General features: G+C 41.6%; 1 protein-coding gene across 1 annotated transcript in view; it reads right to left on the bottom strand.

Moving 5' to 3' along the window:
* Window positions 1-228: 228 nt before the first annotated feature.
* Window positions 229-24,551, bottom strand: part of LOC309546495 (acetylserotonin O-methyltransferase-like) — a 157,668-nt gene continuing 133,345 nt past the window's right edge. Inside the window, exon 8 of the mRNA XM_082246234.1 lies at window positions 229-493. Coding sequence (XP_082102360.1) covers window positions 282-493 — 212 coding nt within the window. The 3' untranslated portion in view covers window positions 229-281. The remainder of the gene's footprint in view (window positions 494-24,551) is intronic.

The following is a 24,551-nucleotide window of genomic DNA, read 5'->3' as shown; positions in this document are numbered from 1 at the left end:
TGCTTTTTATCCTAAAAACAAAAGCTCTCCTAGGTATTCTCTTCTGTACTGGCGGCTCAGTACAGAATAAAACTGAAACTCTGCTGACATCTAGTGGATACTGTTTTCCAGATATCCAGAAAAACATCCTTCAGTAGCAACATATTTGCAGAATATACAGTATAGAAATAACACAGTATTAATACTATATCATGTTTATTAGTGCTAACATTTTCTCTGCATTGATACTACAGTTCAGTCATAACAAACAGTAGCTACAAACAGGAAATCGACACTTGGACTTATTTTCTTCCCATTATGGCTTGATATAACTTTCCATTTGTGTCGACTTGAATATCCCTGAAGCCAGAGTCTGTAAGGAGCTTGTTATACTCAGATGGCGTCCTCTCTTTGCCTTCTGCCTGTATCAACATCAAGAGTGAGAACAGCTGGGAAATCAGAGGGCCACTTCCGTCTTCATTTAAGAGGACTTCAATTAGCAGAACTGCACCGCCTTTATAGAATGGAACAACTTTTATTACTAAGATGATATGTAATATGTTGAGCATTTGATTAAAAAAAAAATGAAAAAAGGGAGATAAATAAGCACGTTGCTTGTAGCAAGAGAAAATATTTTACCTGTTGTAGTGCAGATAAGGAAAAGGACAGAAACATTTGACTCGGGTAGTGGTAACAGACATTTCCCTTCCTTTTTTCGCTGTTTTTGATATGCTTAGTACCTACATGTCAACTGCCTTGATCCTTTGTGATCCCTTTAGCCCTTTTTGTGCATTAACACTTACATATTAAAATTCATCTAAAGCCCAAAAATGTTTAAGGCGGTTGTAAACCACTGATTTAAAAATAAATTAAAAAAAACCTGTAAGGCATCGGCATAATGTGCTAGTATGCATAATATACTAGCACATTATGAAATAATCACCTTGGAACAAAGCCCTCCAATGCTGTAAAGTCACCACTTAGAGGGCTGACATGTTTCCTGTGTCTGTCTTCCGGGTTTGTGAGCTCTGGCTATGTGATTGGCCAGAGCCACAATGTCGTTACTCCCGTGCATGTGTGCGGGACCACAGTTTCTGGCACTGGCTCTAAAGATCCGGCACTGTAATCCAGACCTTCAGAGAGCATGCGCCGATGATCTCATCAGCTGGCTGCATGCACTCTGATTATCTCCTAAGCTATGCAAGTTTAGGAGATATTCACAGTACCTACAGGTAAGCCTTTTTATAGACTTACCTGTAGGAACAAGTAGTAGTACTAGAGAGTTTACTACCACTTTAAGGTGAAAAGAATAAGCATAGCTCCAACCAGTCCCTGATATTAAGGGACTGTTCCTTTTTCGGAACCTCTGACCCTCTCTTCTCCTCATATGTCACTCATTGGACTGATGTAATTACCTGTATAAAAAAAAAAATTAGATCTTTTAAAAAGTGTTTTACAGCACTAAACCCTTCATTCAATTTCTAAATTGTTGCATTTGTGCATTTTAAAAGCCAGTATAAAGGGATTGAAATGGTAAAAAAGCACTTGTGGTTTTGAGCAATCATTTGATTACATACGTCTTGCTAATAGGCACCGCTCTTTCCAATCTCAGAAAGTTGGGAGGTATGGAATAAGGAATTCCATTTGCATCCCATTGGGGCGATTTCTCCAAATTTCCAGCCTTTCAGATGAAACAGGATTTAAAAGAGAAGAATGACCAAAGCTCTTTGGCCATACATCTAATGTGGGTCACAGGAGCAGTGGCGTCACTAGGGGGAGGCCAGAGGGGGGCATGGCCCCCTCAATATTATACTGTGCCCCCCCATGAACCCCCCCAACTAGATCCTAGCCACTTTCTGTAGAGCCAATGCTTCCTGTATAGCGCAGGCTTCTGTCACAGGCTGAGTGTTACCAAATGCACTCCGCATTTGACAGTCACAGGAGTGATACAGGAAGCATTGGCTCTGCTCCCTACTGAAGCCGCTGCTTCCTCTAGCACCAGCTCCTATCACACTGATGCTCGGCCAGCAGTACCCGCCAGCAGTACCAGCCAGCAGTACCCGCCAGCAGTACCCAACAGCAGTACTGACCAGCAGTACCCATCAGCAGTACCAGCCTTAGAGGACAGCCGGAAGCAGCCACCAACCATACCTGCCTGGGGGACAGCAGCAGCCAACGATACCTGCAGGGATCCTAAGGAAGAAGTGAAGATTGAGGTCAGTTGAGGTGCAGGTAAACCGCAGTGCATCTGTGTAAAAGCAGCCTTAGACCCCTTTCATACGATTGGTTCGATTGTGTCCGCCTGTCTTTCTTTGTGCCGTTTACACCCGCCTATCTCCAATCCGATCCACTTAAAAAAACAGTCTGGGCTGATCGGATCGGTGGGTCCATGGAGTTGAGCAGCCTGTGTCCGTGTCTGCTCTGCATATGCTGATTGGACCGGTCATCTGTCCACTCTGCTCATTGTGGCCCACGACCGTTTACCAAGTCACTAAAGTGGCCCTCGCTCCTCAAAAGGTTGGGCAACCCTGCTGTAAGGGCATAAGGCCCGGATGGAGAGGTGTGCTGTAGCAGTCTTCTCCCTTAAACTGGCATCAATACTAGCAGTTATTACTGTATAAACTGTTTGCTGAAATTGCTTTAAACTTCAAAGAAAAGCTTTTAAGAGTTTTCCTCTTTCTCAGGTCTGAAATACCTGAGGATGAAAGAAAAACTCTTTAAAGCTTGTCTTTTAAGTGTTAGGTTAGTACAATAAAAAGGTATCATTGCATACTGCATTTCTCTCGTATTTTTGTAACCTTATTTATACATACAGTATCTCACAAAAGTAAGTACACCCCTCACATTTTTGTAAATATTTTATTATATCTTTTCATGTGACAACACTGAAGAAATGGCATTTTACTACAATTTAGAGGAGTGAGTGTACAGCTTGTATAACAGTGTAAATTTGCTGTCCCCTCAAAAATAACTCAACACACAGCCATTAATGTCTATACAGCTCGCAACAAAAGTGAGTACAACCCTAAGTGAAAATGTCCAAATTTCGCCCAATTAGCCTATTTCCCTCATGTGACTTGTTAGTGTAACAAGGTCTCAGGTGTGAATGGGGAGCAGATGTGTTAAATTTGGTGTTATCGCTCTCACTCTCTCATACTGGTCACTGGAAGATAAACATGGCACCTCATGGCAAAAAACTCTCTGAGAATCTGAAAAAAAGAATTGTTTCTCTACATAAAGATGGCCTAGGCTATAAGAAGATTGCCAAGACCCTGAAACTGAGCTGCAGCACTGTGGCCAAGACCATACAGTGGTTTAACAGGACAGGTTCCACTCAGAACAGGCCTCGCCATGGTCGACCAAAGAAGATGAGTGCATGTGCTCGGCATCATATCCAGAGGTTGTCTTTGGGAAATAGACATATGAATGCTGCCAGCATTGCTAAAGAGGTTGAAGGGGTGACTGGTCAGCCTGTCAGTGCTCAGACCATACGCCGTACACTGCATCAAATTGGTCTGCATGGCTGTCGTCCCAGAAGAAAGAAGTTTGTTTGAAATCTTAGCAAATTTATTAATAAAAAAAAAATCACATGTACATAAGTATTCGCAGCCTTTGCTCAATATTTTGTTGAAGCACCTTTGGCACCAATTACAGCTTCAAGTCTTGTGCTGTTCGAAGATGAACCTTTGCCCCACTCTGAGGTCCAGAGCACTCTGGAGCAGGTTCTCATCAAGGATGTCTTTGTACATTGCTGCATTCATCTTTCCCTCAGTCCTGACTAGTCTCCCAGTTCCTGCCTCTAAAAAACATCCCACAGCATGATGCTGCCACCACCATGCTTCACTGTAGGGATGGTATTGACTAGTTGATGAGCAGTGCCTGGTTTCCTCCAGACATTACACTTGTCATTCAGGCCAAAGAGTTCCATCTTTGTTTCATCAGACTAGAGAATTTTGTTTCTCATGGTCTGAGAGTCCTTGAGGTGCCTTTTGGCAAACTCCAGGCAGGCTGTCATGTGACTTTTATTGGGGAGTGGCTTCCATCTGGTCACTCTACCATACAGGCCTTATTGGTGGAGTGCTGCAGAGATAGTTGTTCTTCTGGAAGGTTCTCCTCTCTTCACAGAAAAACATTGGAGCTCTTTCAGAGTGACCACCGGGTTCTTGGTCACCTCCTTACTAAGGCCCTTCTCCCCTAATCACTCAGTTTGGCTGGAAAGCATGCTCTAGGAAGAGTCCTGGTGGTTCCAAACTTCTTCCATTTACAGAAGATAGAAGCCACTATGCTCATTGGGACCTGCAATGCAGCAGAAATGTTTCTGTACCCTTCCCAGATATTTGCCTCAATACAATCCTGTCTCGGAGGTCTACAGACAATTCCTTGGACTTCATGGCTTGGTTTGTGCTCTGACATGCATTGTTAACTGCGGGGCCTTATGTAGATAGGTGTGTGCCTCTCCAAATCATGTCCAATCAACTAAATTTACCACTGGTGGACTCCAATAAGGTTGTAGAAATATCTCAAGGATGATCAGCGGAAACAGAATGCACCTGAGCTCATACTTATACTTATGTACATGTGATTTTTTTAATTTTTTATTTTTAATAAATTTGCAAAGATTTCAGACAAAGTTCTTTCACATTGTCATTATAGGGTATTGTTTGTACAATTTTGAGGAAAATAAGGAATTTAATTAATTTTGTATTAAGGCTGCACCATAACAAAATGTGGAAAAGACAAAGCGCTGTGAATACTTTCCGGATGCACTGTATGGTATTTGCATTTAAGGGATCAGCAGTAAGTAATGGCTCTATATTTATTAATTGTTAGTGAATAAGAATAATATCTGCCTATTTTATTTATGTATGTATTTATTTATTTTGAATAGAATGTGGAAGGGGTGAAACCTTTGTCAGATTTTGATTGCGCTTTTTGTCCCGGGGGAATATTATTCCTTACTTTTGGTCCTGTTGATCATCATCTGCAGGACAGAAATTAATGGGCTTTACATAAGCTTTAACTAATAGGAACTGATGCAATGACAATGAATAGTCTACCGTGCTCTCAAAATTAACCACTTGCCGACCACCCGCCGCAGATATACTACGGCAGGCTGGCTCGGCTGCGCAAACCTATCTATCGGGGAAGAGGGGGAATCCCACGATCGCTCCCCGTGGGGAGAGAACAACGGTCTGCTGTTGTACACACAGCAGACCGTCATTCTCTCTGGAATGAACACAGAGCGCCTTTGAGCCTCCCATTTAGGATCACAGGTCTCTGTGTTGATTTCACAAGCCCATCCCCCACACAGCTAGAAAACACTGCCTAGGTATACACTTAACCCTTTGATCACCCCTGAGTTAACCCCTTCCATGCCAGTGTCATTATTACAGTAACAGTGCTTAGTTTTAGCACTAATTACTGTAGTAATGTCACTGGTCCCCCAAAAATGTCAGTTAGGGGTCCAATCTGTCCCCTATAATGTCGCAGTCATGCTAAAAATGGCAGATCCATTACTAGTAAAAAAAATAAAAATTTAATAAAAATGGCATACATCTTTCCCCTAGTTTGTAGACATGATAACTTCTGCACAAACCAATCAAAATATGCTTATTGGGATTTTTTTTTACCAAAAATATGTAGCAGAATACAAATTGGCCTAAAATGATGGAAAAATTTGATTTGTGCATTTTTTTTATTGGGAATGTTATTTAGCAGAATGTGAAAAATATTGTTTTTTTTTTTTTTCAGAATTGTCGCTCTTTTTTGCACAGGTGATCAAATACCACCAAAAGAAAGCTTGATTTGTGGGAAAAAAAAGACATCAATTTTATTTGGGTATAGCTTTACACGACCGTGCAATTGTCCATTAAATTAAAGAAAAAAATGGCCTGATCATTAAGGGGGTAAAACCGTCTGGTCCAGAAGTGGTTAAGCAATATGATAAGGAGGAGGGTGTGATAGATAGCGACCTGTTATAGCTGTATTCTTTGTATAATTACAAGTAATTAATAGGCCAACCATCAATTTTCAATGAATAACAGGCCAAAGTATAACAAAGAAAAAAAAAATTTACAGTGCTCATTCTGTAACATTACAGAATCAGCACTATGGACAGCACATACAGCTTTTCCTTGCATTCCCATTATTCCCATAAGAAAGTAAGAAAAATATAGTCAATCATGACAGTCTAGGAAGCAGTGTCATTCAAATTCATTTTCTCACATAATGCCTAATTAGCTACAATATACCATGTTTTTGTTTACAAAAAATAGCAGTTACTAATTTTTACAATTTTTATTGAATGCTAATTTTCTTTGAAATTGTATATTAAACATACTACTAGTATTTGTATTTAGTAAAGGAAATGTTTAATGGATTAGTGGTGCATACTGTCTATGTTTATTTATTTTGGTCAGTACTAAAATATTAAAAAAAAAAAAATAGTCAAGTTGATAGAAAATATTGCAAATAAAGTAGATATTTAGTCTTTTTTTTTTAGCCAGTGAGTGTAGCAATTATCTTTTTGATTAAAATAATCTGTTTATAGATTCCATAGCTTAAGCTGCAATTTACAGATACAGGTGAATGACACATCGCTGTTACTTATCAGTTATCAGACAGCTATGTCTGATGACTGAATCAAAGTTATACAAAGGCAGGCAACCCATAGTGCCTTTGAATTCTCTGCCATGTATTATAAGTTTATTTGTAAAACAAAGATTGTATATACAGTATATACAGGTGCATCTCAGAAAATTAGAATATCATTAAAAAGTTTATTTTTTTTCAATAATTCAAATCAAAAAGTGAAACTAATATATTTTATATATATTCTTGGATTCTGTGCCTCCCCACTCTTCCTCTAGACTCTGGGACCTTGATTTCCAAATGAAATGCAAAATTGACTTTCGTTCGAAAAGAGGACTTTGGACCACTGAGCAATAGTCCAGTCCTTTGTCTCCTTAGCCCAGGTAAGACACTTCTGACGTTGTCTCGGGTTCAGGAGTGGCTTGAGACAAGGAATGTGACAGTTGTAGCCCATTTTCTGGATATGTCTACGTGTGGTGGTTCTTGAAGCACTGACAGCAGCTGTAGTCTCCTCCTTCAATTTCTTAAATGGCCTTTGCTTCACAATTCTCTCAAGGCTGCATGTATCCCTGTTGCTTGTGCACATTTTTCTACCACTCTTTTTTCTTCCACTCAACTTTCCATTATTATGCTTGGATACATCACTCTGTGAACAGTCAGCTTCATTAGCAATTACCTTTTGTGACTTACCCTCCTTGTGGATGGTGTCAATGACTGTCTTCTGGTGAACTGTCAAGTCAGCAGTCTTCCTCATGATTGTGTAAACTACTGAACCAGACTGAGAGACCATTTAAAGGCTCAGGAAACCTTTATAGGTGTTTTGAATTAATCAGCTGATTAGAGTGTGACACCATTAATCTAAAATTTTGAACTAGTTCACAATATTCACATTTTCTGGTATACTGCATTTTGGGTTTTCACTAACCGTAAGCCATAATCATCAAAATGAATAGAAATAAATGCTTGAAAAACAATATATCACTCTGTGTGTAATGAATCAATATAATATATTAGTTTCACTTTTAAAATTGAATTCCCAAAATAAATAAACTTTTTGATGATATTCAAATTTTTGATGGAAATAAAAATGATCAACCTACAGAGGGCTGAATTCAAAGACACACCAAAAATTAAAGTGAAAAACTGATGCAACAGGCTAGTCCATTTTGCTGAAATTGTCATTGCAGCAACTCAAAATGGTACTAAGTATTTTTTATGGCTCCCACTGCTTGTATGCATGCTTGACAACATCAGGGCATGCTCCTAATGAGACGACGGATGGTGTCCTGGAGTATTTCCTCCCAGATCTGGACCAGGGCATCAGTGAGCTCCTGAACAGACTGAGGTGCAACCTGGTGGCGTTGGATGAACCGAAAAAAAATTCCCCAGAGGTGTTCTATTGTATTTAGGTCAGGTGAGCGTAGGGGCCATTCAATGGTATACCTTCCTTCATCCTCCAGGAACTGGCTGCAAACTCTTGCCACATGAGGCTGGTCATCCTCATGCACCAGGAGAAACCCAGGACCTACTGCACCAGTGTAGGATCTGACAATGGGTCCAAGGTTTTCATCCTGATACCAAATGGTAGCTAGGGTGCCATTGTCTAGCCTGTGGAGGTCTGTGTGTCCCTCCATAGATATGCCTTCCTGATTATCCCTGACCCAACACCAAACCAGTCTTGCTGAACAATGTTACAGGCAGCATAACATTCTCCACAACTTCTCCAGACCCTTTCATGTCTGTCACATGTGCTCAGGGTGAACCTGCTCTCATCTGTGAAAAGCACAGGGTGCCAATGGCGAACCTGGTAATTCTGGTGTTCAATGGCAAATGCCAATCGAGCTCCATGGTGCTGGGCACTAAGCACAAGGCCCATTGGTGGACATCGGGCCCTCAGGCCACCCTCATGAAGTCTGTTTCTGATTGTTTGGTCAGAGACATTCACACCAGTGGCCTGCTGGAGGCTTGCTAGAGGCCTGTTCCTTCATGCAGAAAGGTGCAGATACCAGTCTTGCTGATTGGTTAAGGACCTTCTACGGCCCAGTCCAGCTCTCCTAGAGTAACTGCCTGTCTCCTGGAGTCTCCTCAATGCTCTTTAGACTGTGCTGAGAGACACAGTAAGTCTTCTGGCAATGGCACATATTGATGTGCCATCCTGGAGGAGTTGGACTGCCCGTGCAACCTCTATAGGGTCCAGATATCGCCTCATGCTACCAGTAGTGACACTGACCCTAGCCAAATGCAAAACTAGTGAAAAACAGTCAGAAAAGATGAGTAGGGAAACATTTTTTATTTGCCTCCACCTGTAAAACCATTCCTGCTTTGGAGGTTGTCTCATTGTTGCCCATCTAGTGCACCCGTTTTTCATTTCATTAACACCAAAGCAGCTGAAACTGATTAACAACCCCCTCTGCTACTTAACTGACCAGGTCAGAGCTATACTCTGATTAAAAAGTGTTCCTTTAATATTTTTGAGCAGTGTATATATACAGTATCTGTAAAATAAATGTTATGCTCCTGCGCTTTAGAGGTGCTGTGCGACTTGATCTTTTACAAGGTGACTCCTGACGGTGAAGTCGCCTACAAGACTGTGTTGCTCACTCTCAACAAGTCGGGGAAAACACAGGTGAAAAGAAAGGAAAACAGAGGGGGCACAAGCCTAGTGCATTATCCTTTGCAACAATTTATTATTCATACTTACATGTGCATCATACTTACAAACCAAAAATAAATAAGAATGTCACATGACCTCTAGAAAAGACCCCCTCCCACCATAGGCGGGCTAATCAGAACGGGTCATATGATTGAGTGTGTCTCGAAGTGGATGTGTATGTGTGCATACACACACACCCACCTCAAAAACACACCCAAGTCTACTACAATAAGTTTTTCATCATTACATACAATAAAATGAATTTAAAAAAAAACATGAATCAAAAGCAAAAATAAATGAAAAAAAAATCAACAAGATAAAATAGTATGATATATAAAATAGTATTATATATATATATATATATATATATATATATATATATATATATATATATATATATATAAATATAAAATGTATATCAATAAATATAGATGCTTATGTACCCATCCAACACTATAAAGTGCAGTTAGCACCGTGACTGTTCACTTATAGAGTCCAGCACAAGTGCAGGTAAGCACACCAAGTACAGTTGGATCTATACATCACAATAGAATTCAGTTGGAATTTCAGAAACTATGTCATGCTTGAGGTCATTGTAGCCGTATTAGTGCACTTGCGACAGAGACAATTGAGTACTGTCCGTGATACTTTTTTTATTTGCACTAACATAAAATTTTTCAGAACATGCTTTCGGGGTATGTCCTCTTCTTCAAGATCCAAGCAGTACTGATTAACAAAATGTTTAGCAGAATGGTAAGAGAAGACACAGAATCTCTAAGCCAAAGGAAATGGCATAGAGATTCTGTGTCTTCTTACCATTCTGCTAAATATTTTGTTAATCAGTACTGCTTGGATTTTGAAGAAGGGGACATACCCCGAAAGCTTGTCCTGAAAAACTTTATGTTAGTGCAAATAAAAAAAGTATCACGGACAGTACTCAATTGTCTCAGAAACTATGTCAGAGAGAAAGTTTCTGGAGTTTCACCCCTGGCAGTTTAACGACCAAGGAAATGAATGAAGATATACACACACAACTTAGTCAACTAATGTTGGTCTCTCCTGTATGCTAATAATCAACCATTTTCATGAATGCCACGTTCTTAGGACCTTTGGACCCTTTCCTCCACTCCCCCCTCCCTTTTTTTTTTCTTCTCCCATTTTTAAAATGACAATATAAACCTCAGTAGGATGTCTACACATTCATCAAAATACCTGAAATAGAAAACTAATATTCCACACAGACCCATTGTGTATACTGTATGTTCACACATGGGTACACATTTGCGTATTTTCACGTGACTCCATGGACCTCCAGTACTCTCTAAGTGCGTCATATAGGTGTCCATTTATTTCTCTTTCTCTGATTTAAACAGGTGTATAACAATGTAGATTTAACACCTATATTATATTATATATATTTTTGAGAATTTTTATTTCGTTTTATTTATTATTACTTTTTCAACATTTCTTCATAAGAATATTTATATATATTTTTAACTGATAGTGACACCTTAAGAGGTAGTTGGCCCCTTTTCAGTATAGTAGTTTTTCATAGCCTTTTAATATTCTATTTACAGTATATCACATGTCTGCTCTATTCAGTCTACTTATATATTAATTTTAACATATCTCCCAGCCGATCTTCAGGTAGATCATTAGAGTGGCCTCAGGTATGGCCAAGGACAAGAAGTTCCATTTGCGCTCCACCGCTGCTGGTTTCCACCTACATCTGTTCCTCTATTGAGCCTGATGACGCAGATGAGCGCCACTGGAAGTGACGTCTTAGACGCGTCATCAGGCTGGCGTCTGGATTGCACTATGCGGCCCTCACTAGAGCCACTGGCCGGCGTGCGTTCCATAAAGAAAACAAGGTCCACCTTCCCACTCACCACTGTGGACCTTCTATATTCACAAGATCTAAATATTGCACATCAAGCACAGCTTCAACATTGGGTGAATACAGGAACTCCACACACACTACATGAGAATCAGATATGCACCCTGAGACTGTGAGACAGCATATAGGGAAACGTACTATCAATCTATGTTTATGGCTCTGATCTCTTTATTCCAACTGAATTCTATTGTGACGTATAGATCCAACTGTACTTAGCATGCTTACTTGCACTTGTCCTGAACTCTATAAGTGAACAGTCATGGTGCTAACTGCACATTCTAGTGTTGGATGGGTACATAAGCATCTATATTTATAGATATACATATTTCACATATACAGTATCTCACAAATGTGAGTACACCCCTCACATTTTTGTAAATATTTTTTTCCATCTTTCAATGTGACAACACTGAAGAAATTACACTTTTCTACAATGTAAAGTAGTGAGTGTACAGCTTGTATAACAGTGTAAATTTGCTGTCTCCTCAAAATAACTCAACACACAGCCATTAATCTCTAAATCACTGGCAACAAAAGTGAGTACACCCCCAAGTGACAATGTCCATATTTGGCCCAATTAGCCATTTCACCTCCCCAGTGTCATGTGACTTGTTAGTGTTACAAGGTCTCAGGTGTGAATGGGGAGCAGGTGTGTTAAATCTGGTGTTATCGCTCTCACTCTCCCATACTGGTCACAGGAAGTTCAACATGGCACCTCATGGCAAAGAACTCTCTGGGATCTGAAAAAAAATTGTAGCTCTACATAAAGATGACCTAGGCTATAAGAAAATTGCTAAGACCCTGAAACTGAGCTGCAGCATGGTGGCCAAGACAATACATCAGTTTAACAGGACAGGTTCCACTCAGAACAGGCCTCGCCATGGTCGACCAAAGAAGTTAAGTGCACATGCTCAGCGTCATATCTAGAGGTTGTCTTTGGGAAATAGATGTATGAATGCTGCCAGCATTGCTACAGAGGTTGAAGGGGTCAGCCTGTCAGTCCTCAGACCATACGTCGCACACTGCATCAAACTGGTCTGCATGGCTGTCGTCCCAGAAGGAAGCCTCTTCTTACATCTATTTCCGAAAGACAACCTCTGGATATAACGCTGAGCATGTGCACTCAACTTGTTTGGTTGACCATGGCAAGGCCTGTTCTCAGTGGAACCTGTCCGTTAAACCACTGTATGGTTTTGTCCACCGTATTGAAGCTCAGTTTCAGGGTCTTGGCAATCTCCTTATAGCCTAGGCCATCTTTATGTAAGCAACAATTCTTTTTTTTTCAGATCCTCAGAGAGTTGTTTGCCATGAAGTGCCATGTTGATCTTCGAGTGACCAGTATGAGAGAGTGAGAGCGATAAAACCAAATTTAACACACCTGCTCCCCATTCACACCTGAAACCTTGTAACACTAGCAGAACAAGAAAGAAAGTTCCCCTAGGGTATGGGACTTTAATGGCAATAACCAGACCTTGAGTAGTGAGTATAGTTCAGCAAATTTATTATTGTACAAATAAGTTATGAAAATTTACTTCAGAAAAACATAGTCATTAGTGAACAACACTTAAAATCACAAGTGGCCATATGTTTCATCTTTAGGACTGAAGGTAGCTGAGACTTCCACAGATGACCAGGCACGTTTCGGTCAATCGCCCTTTTCAACGGTCAGGTAGGAACTTCAGGGTAGCAAATAACCACCTCCCCGCCTTATTCGGACCTAGTGATTATACTTGACATATACTCATTATAACTATTGTGTTTGAGCATAGAATCCTTTCATAATTATATTTTGATAGTATATATTTTGTGCTTGCCCACCCACAGTGCCTTGGATTCTGGGCACCCTCCAATCCTTGTGGACGGTGCCCACTAGCACAACCCGGGGCCCTGTGAGGTTGAACCCTGTTTTTCTTGACTACACATACCCTCTGCCATATTTGATTGGGCTGCATAGTGCTATTTCGGTGAGTCTGTCATAGAGAGGTATTCCTTTCTGCCGTATTTTCTGGATACGTTATACTTTGTGCCTGTTCACCCGCGGTGTCCTGGTTTTTGCACACCCTCCAAATACATGCGGACAGTGTCCACAACCCAGAATCCTGGGAAGTCGAATAGGAGACTGTGCCCTCCTGAGTGTATATATTCTCTGCCATATTTTGTGCCTGTTATATTCTGTGCCTGTTCACCCATAGTGTCCTGGTTTCTGCACACCCTCCAAATATATGCAGATGGTGTCCACAACCCAGAATCTTGGAAATTTGAATAGGAGACCTTGCCCTCCTGATTGTACATAATCTCTGCCATATTCTTTTGGGCCGCAGAGTACTGCTTCAGTGATTCTCCTTTAGAGAAATGCTCTCTTTAATACAACTGTGTTGAACTGTTATTAGACAATTTGCTCTTCTGTACTTACGATATCCGGGCCTTTTGGACGCCCTCCAAGTTGCACGGACGGCCTCCTTAGCCCTGAGTACCGCAAGGTTGAGCAAGAGATTTTGTCTTTCTGATCCCCCTCTCTCCTTTGCCATATCGGGTTGGGCTATTTAGAATGGCCTTGGTGCCTTTTTTTACTAGAGAGAAGTATCTTTTCTGCTGCATTTTTTCTTGAATTATTGAAAACCATCGAACCACTATGTTCAGAGGCTCTGGCTTCAATAGTCTCCTGTTCTCCTACAGGGAGCATGGGAGAAAGGAAGCCCAAGATACCAAAATTGAATCTTTGGTTTTCCAATTGAAGAAGGCAGTAGAAAAGAAAACTAATCTATATCTACATGTGGACAATTTCAAGACATATAACAGAGAAAATCTCAACCCCTTAGGGTTGAGAATTCAGATTTTCCCTACCCTAGATGACCTAGATGAAACTTTTAAAAACAAATGGGAGGCCAATCTCCAACTCTGCTCTAGAAATATGATGTGTATACTCATTTAAGAGTACCAAAAGAGAATTAAAGAGTTAGATCGTACCATTGAAAAGCTCTATGAACAACTTGAACCACATCTAGATACCCCCAAATTTAAGGGCTTGGAAAACAACATAAAAAATCAACTCGATAAAAGTATAAAATTCAATATTAGCAAAAAGGAACAAAAACTATGTAGAGATCGCATAGCATTCAGGGATAAAAAAGCTTATAAATGGAACCAATCTCGTACGCAATCCTGACTTCAACGTCGAGACTTAACTAGAGCAGAATCAAATTTGGGGTCTAATTCCTCTATTAATTCATCCCTCTCCTCCTCCTCACAAACAAACGAACAGTTGGGGTAGACCGGCCAAAACCAAACGTTTGTTTCCTCAGGAGGAAAACACCAATCTTAGTAAACGTCGTTCCACGGCATCCGGGTCAACACCGGTATCCAATTTCTCATTAGACAAACGATGTATGACAAGTACCAATTTACCTGTCAAGAACACTTCGAAAATTAAACACATTGCTATTACAGACACCACACACGCAATGGCGGCTGAGAATGCGACGAATGAGGAATTCTCATGAAACGCATCCTCCCCGCCATTGGTGAACAGCGACTATTAGAAGACGACAGCGACATTATTAATCTGTCCGATTACCCACTTTCAACAGCCCAAATTACACTTCTACGCAAGGGCCTAACATTTTGTCCTGCAATGGACATTGATAAGTTTGAGTTTAAAAAAGACCTAATTCTGTTTACCCGCAAGATATTACTACAGAGCCAACATGCACAAAACTACAATCCAAAACTTTTACAACCGAAGTCCAAGAAATTGGACAATAAAGCTTTGGACACTTTGATTATTTTACTTGAGGAACAGGATGGTCCTGACCTTATCCCGTTCTTCCCATTTCCAGAAAAAATCCGATAAGTTTCCCTCACTAAATTCCAACACTAATTTAGCGGCCTTTGTTATGTTGGTCTCCAGGGAAGTCAAAAAAATTAGACCGTCCTCCAATATTTCTAATCTGAACAATCAAGAAAGGATTGCGCTTATCACTCTCACGAAACAGTTCCAATTAACTATCAAACCATCCGAAAAGGGGGGGAATATTGTGATCATGAACAACCAACAATATAGTCAAATGTGTTGGAAAATCTTAGACAACCCTAAATGGTATAAGAAAATCTCCAGGTCTACAATCTACAAATATTTCTCAGAATTTTATACTCTTGTCGATGAGCCTATTTGGCGGGCTGCATTGACAAGAATACCTGGGACTATCTTTGCATAAAGTACCCGAAAATTCCAACGTTCTACAGTCTGCCAAAGATTCACAAGAACAAGACTGACCCGCCGGGTAAGCCAATTGTCTCCGGCAACCTTAGCAGGTACATCGATAGTAAACTCTATCCGTTTGTACAGACCCTCCCCTCCTTTGTCAAGGATACGATACATCTTTTACAGGTACTTGAAGGCATGTCGGTTCCTTTGGATGCCCTGCTGGTGGCAATCGATGTAGAAGCCCTTTATAGCTCCATCCCCCACCTACAGGGCATCCAGACGATCGGACGTGTCCTGACCCAATCGAATCTAGACTCACCTTCTACACTTAGATTCATCTTACAGTCATTGGAGTACATTTTACTGCGAAATGTATTCGCTTTTGATGGTTCCCAATTCCTCCAGGTACAGGGTGTTGCGATGGGGACATGTTGTGCCCCATCGTACGCGAACCTGTACCTGGGGGAGTGGGAACGATTTTTCCTCTCTGAGGAATCTCATCTGCAATATACACAATACATACTAGCATGGCATCGGTACATCGATGACGTGCTGATCATTTGGACAGGTACCAGTGAACTGCTTCTCGAGTGTGTCGAATGTATGAACAAGAACTCATACACCTTGACATTCATCCTTAACTATGACTTGAACACCATCGACTTCCTGGACATCACCATAACAAAGGACCAAAGCGGACAGATTAAAACATCTCTATTTAGGAAACCGACTGCAGCTAATACAATCTTATATGCCACCAGCTCCCACCCCACCCCGCTTTTGAAATCTATTCCATATGGACAATATCTGCGGCTTCGCAAATTGTTCTGAGGAACACACCTTCAAATCAGAGGCAGACAAATTTAGAATCAGGCTAACAAAGCGGGGATACTCATAGACGTGTCTAAAAAAAAAGCATACCGGAAGGCAAAGGCATGCAAACGACAGGAACTGATATTTAAGAACAAAAAGGGGGCAACCTCGATGCAAAAAAATGACAAAACACAACATCAGGTGCGCATTATCACCAAATATACCAAACAATACAATCAAATTCACAATATTGTGAATAAATATTGGCATTTGTTGACATGTGACCCAAATCTTAATCCCTTTGTAACTGAGAAACCAGCCATAACGTACCATAAGGCACACTCATTGAAGGACAGACTGGTTAACGGTGAGTTCACCGGAGAATTTAGATGCGACCCTTGCAAGCGACTGGGGACATTTAAATACGGTGGTTGTAACATCTGCCGCCACATGAATACTAACAGCAATATTATCTTACCTAATGGCCAACCCTACAGGCCTTTACATTACACAAATTGTAAGACCTTCAGAGTAGTCTATCTCCTCCTCTGCTCCTGTGGGTGCTTTTATGTGGGAAAAAAAATAAATAAATTTCACAAACGAGCACAAAGACATCTCTCTTGCATGCGCCAATGTAATCCTGATCTCCCACTAAGGAGACACGTTCTCTACATTTTGGGATTTGTGGCGACCTTATAATTTTCTGAACGACTCTTTGTGTCGCACTCCATAGGGTGGGAACAGGGGCTTTACACATCTATTACCCCCAAAAATCACTTCCATTTTAGAAACAAGGGGTGTTTCTTTCCCCCACATTTTCACAACGACAAGTGCTCTGGCACTGCCCATAATTTTCCTTTCCAACGCAAAAAGGAGTAGTTTTATAGGCACATTATGGGATTCATAACAACCTTCCCTGCTAGAACAAACAACAATGGTATGGATAAAAAATCTGTATCTACCAGTTGGCTTGACATCTAATATGTGATAAGATGGATGAGACTCTGAACATACCTGATCCTAAATTCAATTCTCTTGACCTTTACGGAACAACTAGGTTGCATACATAGATATTGATGTCACCTTGTTAAATTCATCTGACACTTGGGATTTGATGTGAGTTTAAGCCCTTCAATTTTCTGGTCCCTCACTTATGTGTCAGATTTAGTCCTTTTACGTCGACCTATGCAGATGTGTATTAGTGCTATTGTTACCTCTGTAAGGAAATGGTCCCATGACTTACATATCTATTGCGCCATGTTTAATATTTAAATAATGATCTGTGTAAACATTTGTCATTATTGCAATTACTGTAAACAAAGTGTTTTTTGTCCCAAGCTTTTGCTTTTCCAGCGAGATGTGCCTTGCTGCTGTTTCACTGGGCTCCCCCCGGCGCACAAAGGGGCGACTCCGCCCCCTACTGGCTTTCGAGTTACGTCATTTGACAAGCTCTGCTTGCCGTATGACATGCGCCGGCGTGTCTGGAACGCACGTTGCGGCTGACGTCGGCGGCGCCGTGCGCTCCGGACATGGAGGAGCCTGATTGGTCCTCACGCATGCCCAGAGGCGGAGACTATCCGTGCTCTGCTCGTGCGCCGGCGTCTTTATATGGCGGACGCACTCGATTTTGAGAGCGGGCCGCCATTACATACTTCCACACTGGGTACTCAGGTAAGACATTCTGGCAGATAATGTAGACTATCGCCTACCGTCCGTTCTTAGGACAACTCGCCTTAGACCTATCACTGCTTCAGTTCCGTCTCCTTCCTTCTTCCTCCTGCCCAGTGGGCAATACTAAGCATGTTTACCTTTGGATGTCTGGAATGGTAAACTACTTGGGCATTCCATTTTTTTACATCATCTCACTTTTAGGCCTTTTTGGTTCATACATCTTGTCTCACCACTCATGATCTCTATGAATTTTCTGAATTTATGGTGGACAGGGACTACTCTTTGAACTCCACACACCTGGGTGACTTATTCCACTGGGAAGCTGACAGTATCCCTAACATTTTTAATCACACATTTTTGCTGTCTGGTTGAATATACATCTGACTTACTCAGTATTTTGGTTCTTTCCAATGGATTCTCCTTACAGGGACTCCTCTACCACAATACTCTTGTACAAATCTACATCCATTGGGATTTCTATAGGTTGACATATACAATACAATACGTATATTTTTATAGTTTATAAGCACCCATTGTGGAGACACTTTGTCACCTTGTTGTTCAAATAGTAGGATAGACATTTTACATTCCTTCCCCTCCTTTTCTTTTAGACCCCTTCTCATTGGACTGATCCCTGGGATCCTTGTGGGAGCCTTTTCGCTAGGCTCGGCCATCTCTGCTGTGTAACCATCTTATACTGATTTATAGCCCCTGCTGACCTATTATGTCCCTCTGCCTGTCTCCTCATTTTGGAAAAAGTTATTTACATATTCTCTATCGAGGCAGAGTCTTAGGTGATCTTGTCAAGAACACAGCAGTTCTTTAGAATGCAGGTGTTACCTGCCTGTTTTTAACAATTGTGGCCTTACCCGTCTTGGACTATTCTATGGGGTACGTATTTAGATACAGAACACTGATATTGTGAACAAATATATTGAAGCTATAGCTATGGTACAGTAAACACTTTGTATCTTTTTTGTACAACTTTTTATTTTATTTTTTGAGATATTATTGATAAACCATCATTATGTGTTACTGATTGCTATTTTTCGTACCCTTCAGTCTGAGGTTTGTTCCTACCTGACCGTTGAAAAAGGCGATTGACCGAAATGTGTCTGGTCATCTGTGGAAGTCTCCGCTACCTTCAGTCCTAAAGACGTAACATAGTTAGGGGAACTTTCTTTCTTGTTCTATTACCAGGGATGTTGGCAATACCCAGTCTAATCACTGGATCTGAACCCAATTTTTCAGCTCCGAAGAAGAGGGGACACTCACAAAACGCGTCAGCTATTTTTGGAGGTCTTCATTCCAGGACTGTCTTTAACCATAAGACTGTACTGAATGGAGAACTTGGTGGACTTGGACTTTTTTCTTTGCTTTTATTTCTTCTTGGTTTGTGATTCACATACTTGTTGAAGAATAAATTGTTGCAAAGGATAATGTGCTTGGCTGGTGCACCCTCTATTTTCCTTTCTTTTTAGAGTATATACAGTATATATATATATATATATATATATATATATATATACACATCTTTTTTTTTTTTTAGAGCAGTTGATTTAACTATGTACAACTGAGTATGCAGCTTCTTTATCTTTTTTCCTTGTCTGGTGGTACTGGACTGATCTTTGACTGAGCCAAGAACTTAAAATACTAAGGTTTATGCTTGCAGTTGCTACAGGTAACCCAGGGGAATGCCTTAAGTGTAATCTTCAGCAGCCCTCTAGGGGGCAGTGCTACATTATTATACGGTTGTTTTTTCACTGTTGTGCAGCCCCAGCAGGTTAGTGTGAACATGTATGATGAGTTTATTGAATGCAATATGTTTTTACATTTAACTTTATCATTTTTTTCTCTTGATATAACAGAAAAAATGCACTGTATACCCATATACCCCTGAGGAAGAAAAATTATACGATTTTTCAAAACGCGATGGGTTCATATAGCTGTTATTACAGTTGATTTGAGGTTACACTTACACAACAGTAATATACAATTTAACCGCAATGTTATGTTATTTTATTGGACTTTTGTATTGTATATTCTTTTTATACATATATGTAAATTAAAATTTCATGCACTTTTAATTGTTTTGGTGATATTTTTGCCCTAAAAAATCCCACATTAGGGGGTCTTGCCAATAGAGTCATGATTGGGGGATAGTCTAACCAGACACAGGATTTCTTCCCCCATTCACAGATCATGTTACAGGCAGTGGAGGAGAGGGCAGGAGGGGCCTGTCCCTTCAGACTATCTATAGTGCAGCTGGGCCTGGAGCCTGAAGCTGTTAACCCCTACAGCACTGAAAGGTCAGCAGCAGGAAGAGGACAGGAAAGCCCTTTGGTGAAAATTTTTACAGAATCCAACAGCTTGCACATCATGAGATTTACTTCATTACAGTGAGTAATGTAACTAAAGCTCTAGAGAAAAAAAACATTTTTTAGCTCAACTTTAGTTTCAATAATATAGTCAAAATTGCAACTTGCTTTATTTATTCTTGGATAAAGGGTTCCTTAAAGCGGAGTTCCACCCTCAGAATCACTTTTTAAACAAAAATAGCCCATTAATATTAATACATCTCGCTTGACAAAACCGCTATTTGCATATTTATGAGTTGAACAGTGTATTTGTTTAGTGAAAATCTTACTTTTAAAATCGCTGCCTGTGCGTTGTCATCTTTACTAAGGGCGTTTGAAGCCGCAGTGTAAGACTTAGTGACCTTCTTCCTGATTGCTGTTCATTCTGGCTACCCAGAATGCAGCATGAAATCCCCTACATGGGCAGTACTATGCTTTAGGCATAGTACAGGTTGCTATAGAGACGTCGGCTGAGGAGGAAGTTTCCGCCCTCTATATCCCTTCCCCGCCTCCCGGAAGATACAAGTGCAGGAGACAGAGACAGAGTCAGACAGAGACACACACATACACACACTGCCAGCTATTACAGTAAGAAAGCTCTTGTCTGGCTGATGGGGAACTTTAATGTAACGGGTGGATGGCAGCACTATTATTGGGGGCAGCATGGTTATTGTGGCAGCAACACTGTGATGGCACCCTTTAATAGGGGGCAGGATTGTGGAAGGATAGCTGGATCGATGTAACACAGTGATGGGGTCTGCACTGTGCATTGATGGATGGATGGATGTCACACTGAGATGGGGTCAGCACAGTATGACATACAACCATCCATCCATCCATCCACAGTGCTGCCCCCCAATAGCAGTGCCATCAAAGTGCTGCCAAAATCACAGTGCTGCCAAAATCACAGTGCTGCCAAAGTCACAGTGCTGCCAAAGTCACAGTGCCTGACAGTGCTGCCAAAAATCACAGTGCCATGAATGCTGCCAAAAATCACAGTGCCATCACGGTGCTGCCAAAAATCACAGTGCCATCAGTGCTGCCAAAAATCACAGTGCCATTACAGTGCTGCCAAAATCACAGTGCTACCCCCTTGACAGTGCTGCCAAAATCACAGTGCTGCCAAAATCACAATGCCATCAGAATGCTGCCAAAATCACAGTGCCATCACAGTGCTGTCAAAATCACAGTGCCACCACCTTGACAGTGCTGCCAAAATCACAGTGCTGCCAAAATCACAATGCCATCACAGTGCTGCCAAAAATCAGTGCCATCAGTGCTGCCAAAAATCGCAGTGCTGCCAAAATCACAGTCCCATCACAGTGCTGCCAAAATCACAGTGCTGCCAAAATCACAGTGCCATCAGAATGCTGCCAAAATCACAGTGCCATCACAGTGCTGCCAAAAATCAGTGCCATCAGTGCTGCCAAAAATCGCAGTGCTGCCAAAATCACAGTCCCATCACAGTGCTGCCAAAATCACAGTGCTGCCAAAATCACAGTGCCATCACAGTGCTGCCAAAATCACAGTGCCATCAGTGCTGCCAAAAAGCGCAGTGCTGCCAAAAATCACAGTGCCATCACAGTGCTGCCAAGATCACAGTGCCATCACAGTGCTGCCAAAATCACAGTGCCATCACAGTGCTGCCAAAATCACAGTGCCACCCCTTGACAGTGCTGCCAAAATCACAATGCCATCAGAATGCTGCCAAAATTACAGTGCCATCACAGTGCTGCCAAAATTACAGTGCCATCACAGTGCTGCCAAAATCACAGTGCCATCACAGTGCTGCAAAAATCACAGTACCATCACAGTGCTGCCAAAATCACAGTGCTGCCAAAAATCACAGTGCAATCACAGTGCCATCAGTGCTGCCAAAAAGCGCAGTGCTGCCAAAATCACAGTGTCATCACAGTGCTGCCAAGATCACAGTGCCATCACAGTGCTGCCAAAATCACAGTGCCATCACAGTGCTGCCAAAATCACAGTGCCACCCCTTGACAGTGCTGCCAAAATCACAATGCCATCAGAATGCTGCCAAAATCACAGTGCCATCACAGTGCTGCCAAAATTACAGTGCCATCACAGTGCTGCCAAAATCACAGTGCCATCACAGTGCTGCCAAAATCACAGTGTCATCACAGTGCTGCCAAAATCACAGTGCCATCACAGTTCTGCCAAAATCACAGTGCCATCACAGTGCTGCCAAAATCACAGTGCCATCACAGTGCTGCCAAAAATCACAGTGCATTCACAGTGCTGCCAAAATCACAGTGCTGCAAAAATCACAGTGCCACCACATTGCTGCAAAAATCACAGTGCCATTACATTGCTGCCCAAATCACAGTGCTGCAAAAAATCACAGTGCCATCAACCACAGTGCCCAAATTACAGTTTCCATCATAGTGCCCAAAATTACAATGTTTATCACAGTGCCAAAATTATAGTGTCCACCAATGTGCCCAACAGTGCACTCACCGACTGACAAAAAGAAGGTGTAAAGTATTAATTGATCTGAAAAGCGCAGATCGGTCTGCAACGATGTGACTCTGCTATTAAAGTGGTACTGGCAAAAATAGCAGTGTTACCCTTATTAAAGATGGCGCCGGACATGCTTGACTCCTCCTCTCTTGCGTCATTTCCTGTTTGGAAATAACTCGATGTGAGGAGAGGCCAGCCCATGTCACTGCCATTGCCTCCTGGGAGTGTTCCCATGAAGCAATGCAGCTCCCATGAAGCAATGCAGAACAGGAAGTGATGACGGCGGCCACGGCCGAGGAGAAGGGAGGAAGGAGGAAGTGCACATTAAAATGCCCTAAAAAGAAGGTAAGGAACACACAAAAAAAAAAAAATGCCCAATTGTTGTTTAGCATTGACAGCCCGAACTAAAACTAGTAAGTTGTAAAACAGGGTGGAACTCCACTTTAACCACTTTACCACCGGAGGATTTTGCTGTCTTACGTCTGGGCCACTTTTTGCGATTCGGCACTGTGCGACTTTAACTGACAATTGCGCGGTCATGCAACGCCGTACCCAAACAAAATTTACGTCTTTTTTTTTTTTCCCACAAACAGAGCTTTCTTTTGGTGGTATTTGATTACCTGTGCGATTTTTTTTTTTTTTTTTACTTTTTGCGTTATAAACAAAAAAAGAGCGACAATTTTGAAAAAATAACAATATTTTTCACATTTTTTTATATGAAATTCCCCCCCCCCCAAAAAAATGTAAAAATCAAAATTTTTTATCATTTTTGGCCAATTTGTTATCTGCTACATATTTTTGGTAAAAAAAAGCGCAATAAGCGTATTTTTATTGGTTTGCACAAAAGTTATTGCGTTTACTAACTAAGGGAAAGTTTTTTGTCGTTTTTGGTGTTTTTTTTTTTTAACGAGTAATGGCGGCGATCTGCGATTTTTTTTTTTTTTTTTTTTTGCGGGACTGCGACATTGCGGCGGACAGATAGGACCCCTGACTGACATTTTTGACACTTTTGGGGGTACCAGTGACATTACTACAGTAATCAGTGCTATAAATATGCACTGTTACAGTAAAAATGACACTGGCAGGGAAGGGGTTAATTTTTATTGGTGATCAAGGGGTTAATGTATGCCTGGTGCTTACTGACGTGTGTGGGGGGAGGGGACTATGTGACACAAGGACAGATCGCAGGTTCAGCTATGCTGAGCCCTGCAATCTGACCCTGCCTGTCACTTAGGAGATCCGCCCGCTTGTGTTTACCCAAGCAGGCGGATCTCCACACTTGATTCCCCGACGATCGGGGAAGAGCAGCGGCGATCGCCGCCGCTCCAATCCCCTGGCCCGACTCTCGGACGCCGCCTCCGGGTTACGTCATCGGAGACCCGATCGAAGCCGTTTCCGGCTTTGATCGGGACTCCATCCAGCTGGCGGTGGGACGGGAGCCCCGAGCAAAGTCATGGAAGCCCCATCGGTCGTTACTGACGGAAAGCCGACCGTCGGCTGTAAACCACGGTACTGGGATGGTGTTTCTAGCTAGAGGCATCATCCCGGTATGCTACCGCAGAGTTTGCCGACGTAGTCCTACGTCACTTTGCGGTAAGTGGTTAAAGTCTGGTAGATCAAGTCACCTGCCAACTTCTTATATTTCTAAAGGATCCAATGATGATTCCTTCCTGCTATAGTTCTTGGCTCTGTTCCTGCCCAACTTGGAGTGGAAATTGGAAGGTCAGAGTGGTTTGCAAATAAGTAATCTTCTACGCTAAACAGAACAATATATTCTATATGCCAAACCTGCTTTTAAACCACTTACTGCAAAGTGACGTATATTTATGTCGGCAGACTTTGCGGGGTTATACCGGGATGATGCCTCTAGCTAGAGGCACCATCCCGGTACCATGGTTTAGAGCT

The sequence above is a fragment of the Pelophylax lessonae genome (assembly GCF_965119305.1).
Source record: "Pelophylax lessonae genome assembly, chromosome: 2".
Taxonomy (NCBI): domain Eukaryota; kingdom Metazoa; phylum Chordata; class Amphibia; order Anura; family Ranidae; genus Pelophylax; species Pelophylax lessonae.
The sequence above is the reverse complement of the archived record's forward strand: the minus strand, read 5'-3'. Positions and strand labels throughout refer to the sequence as shown.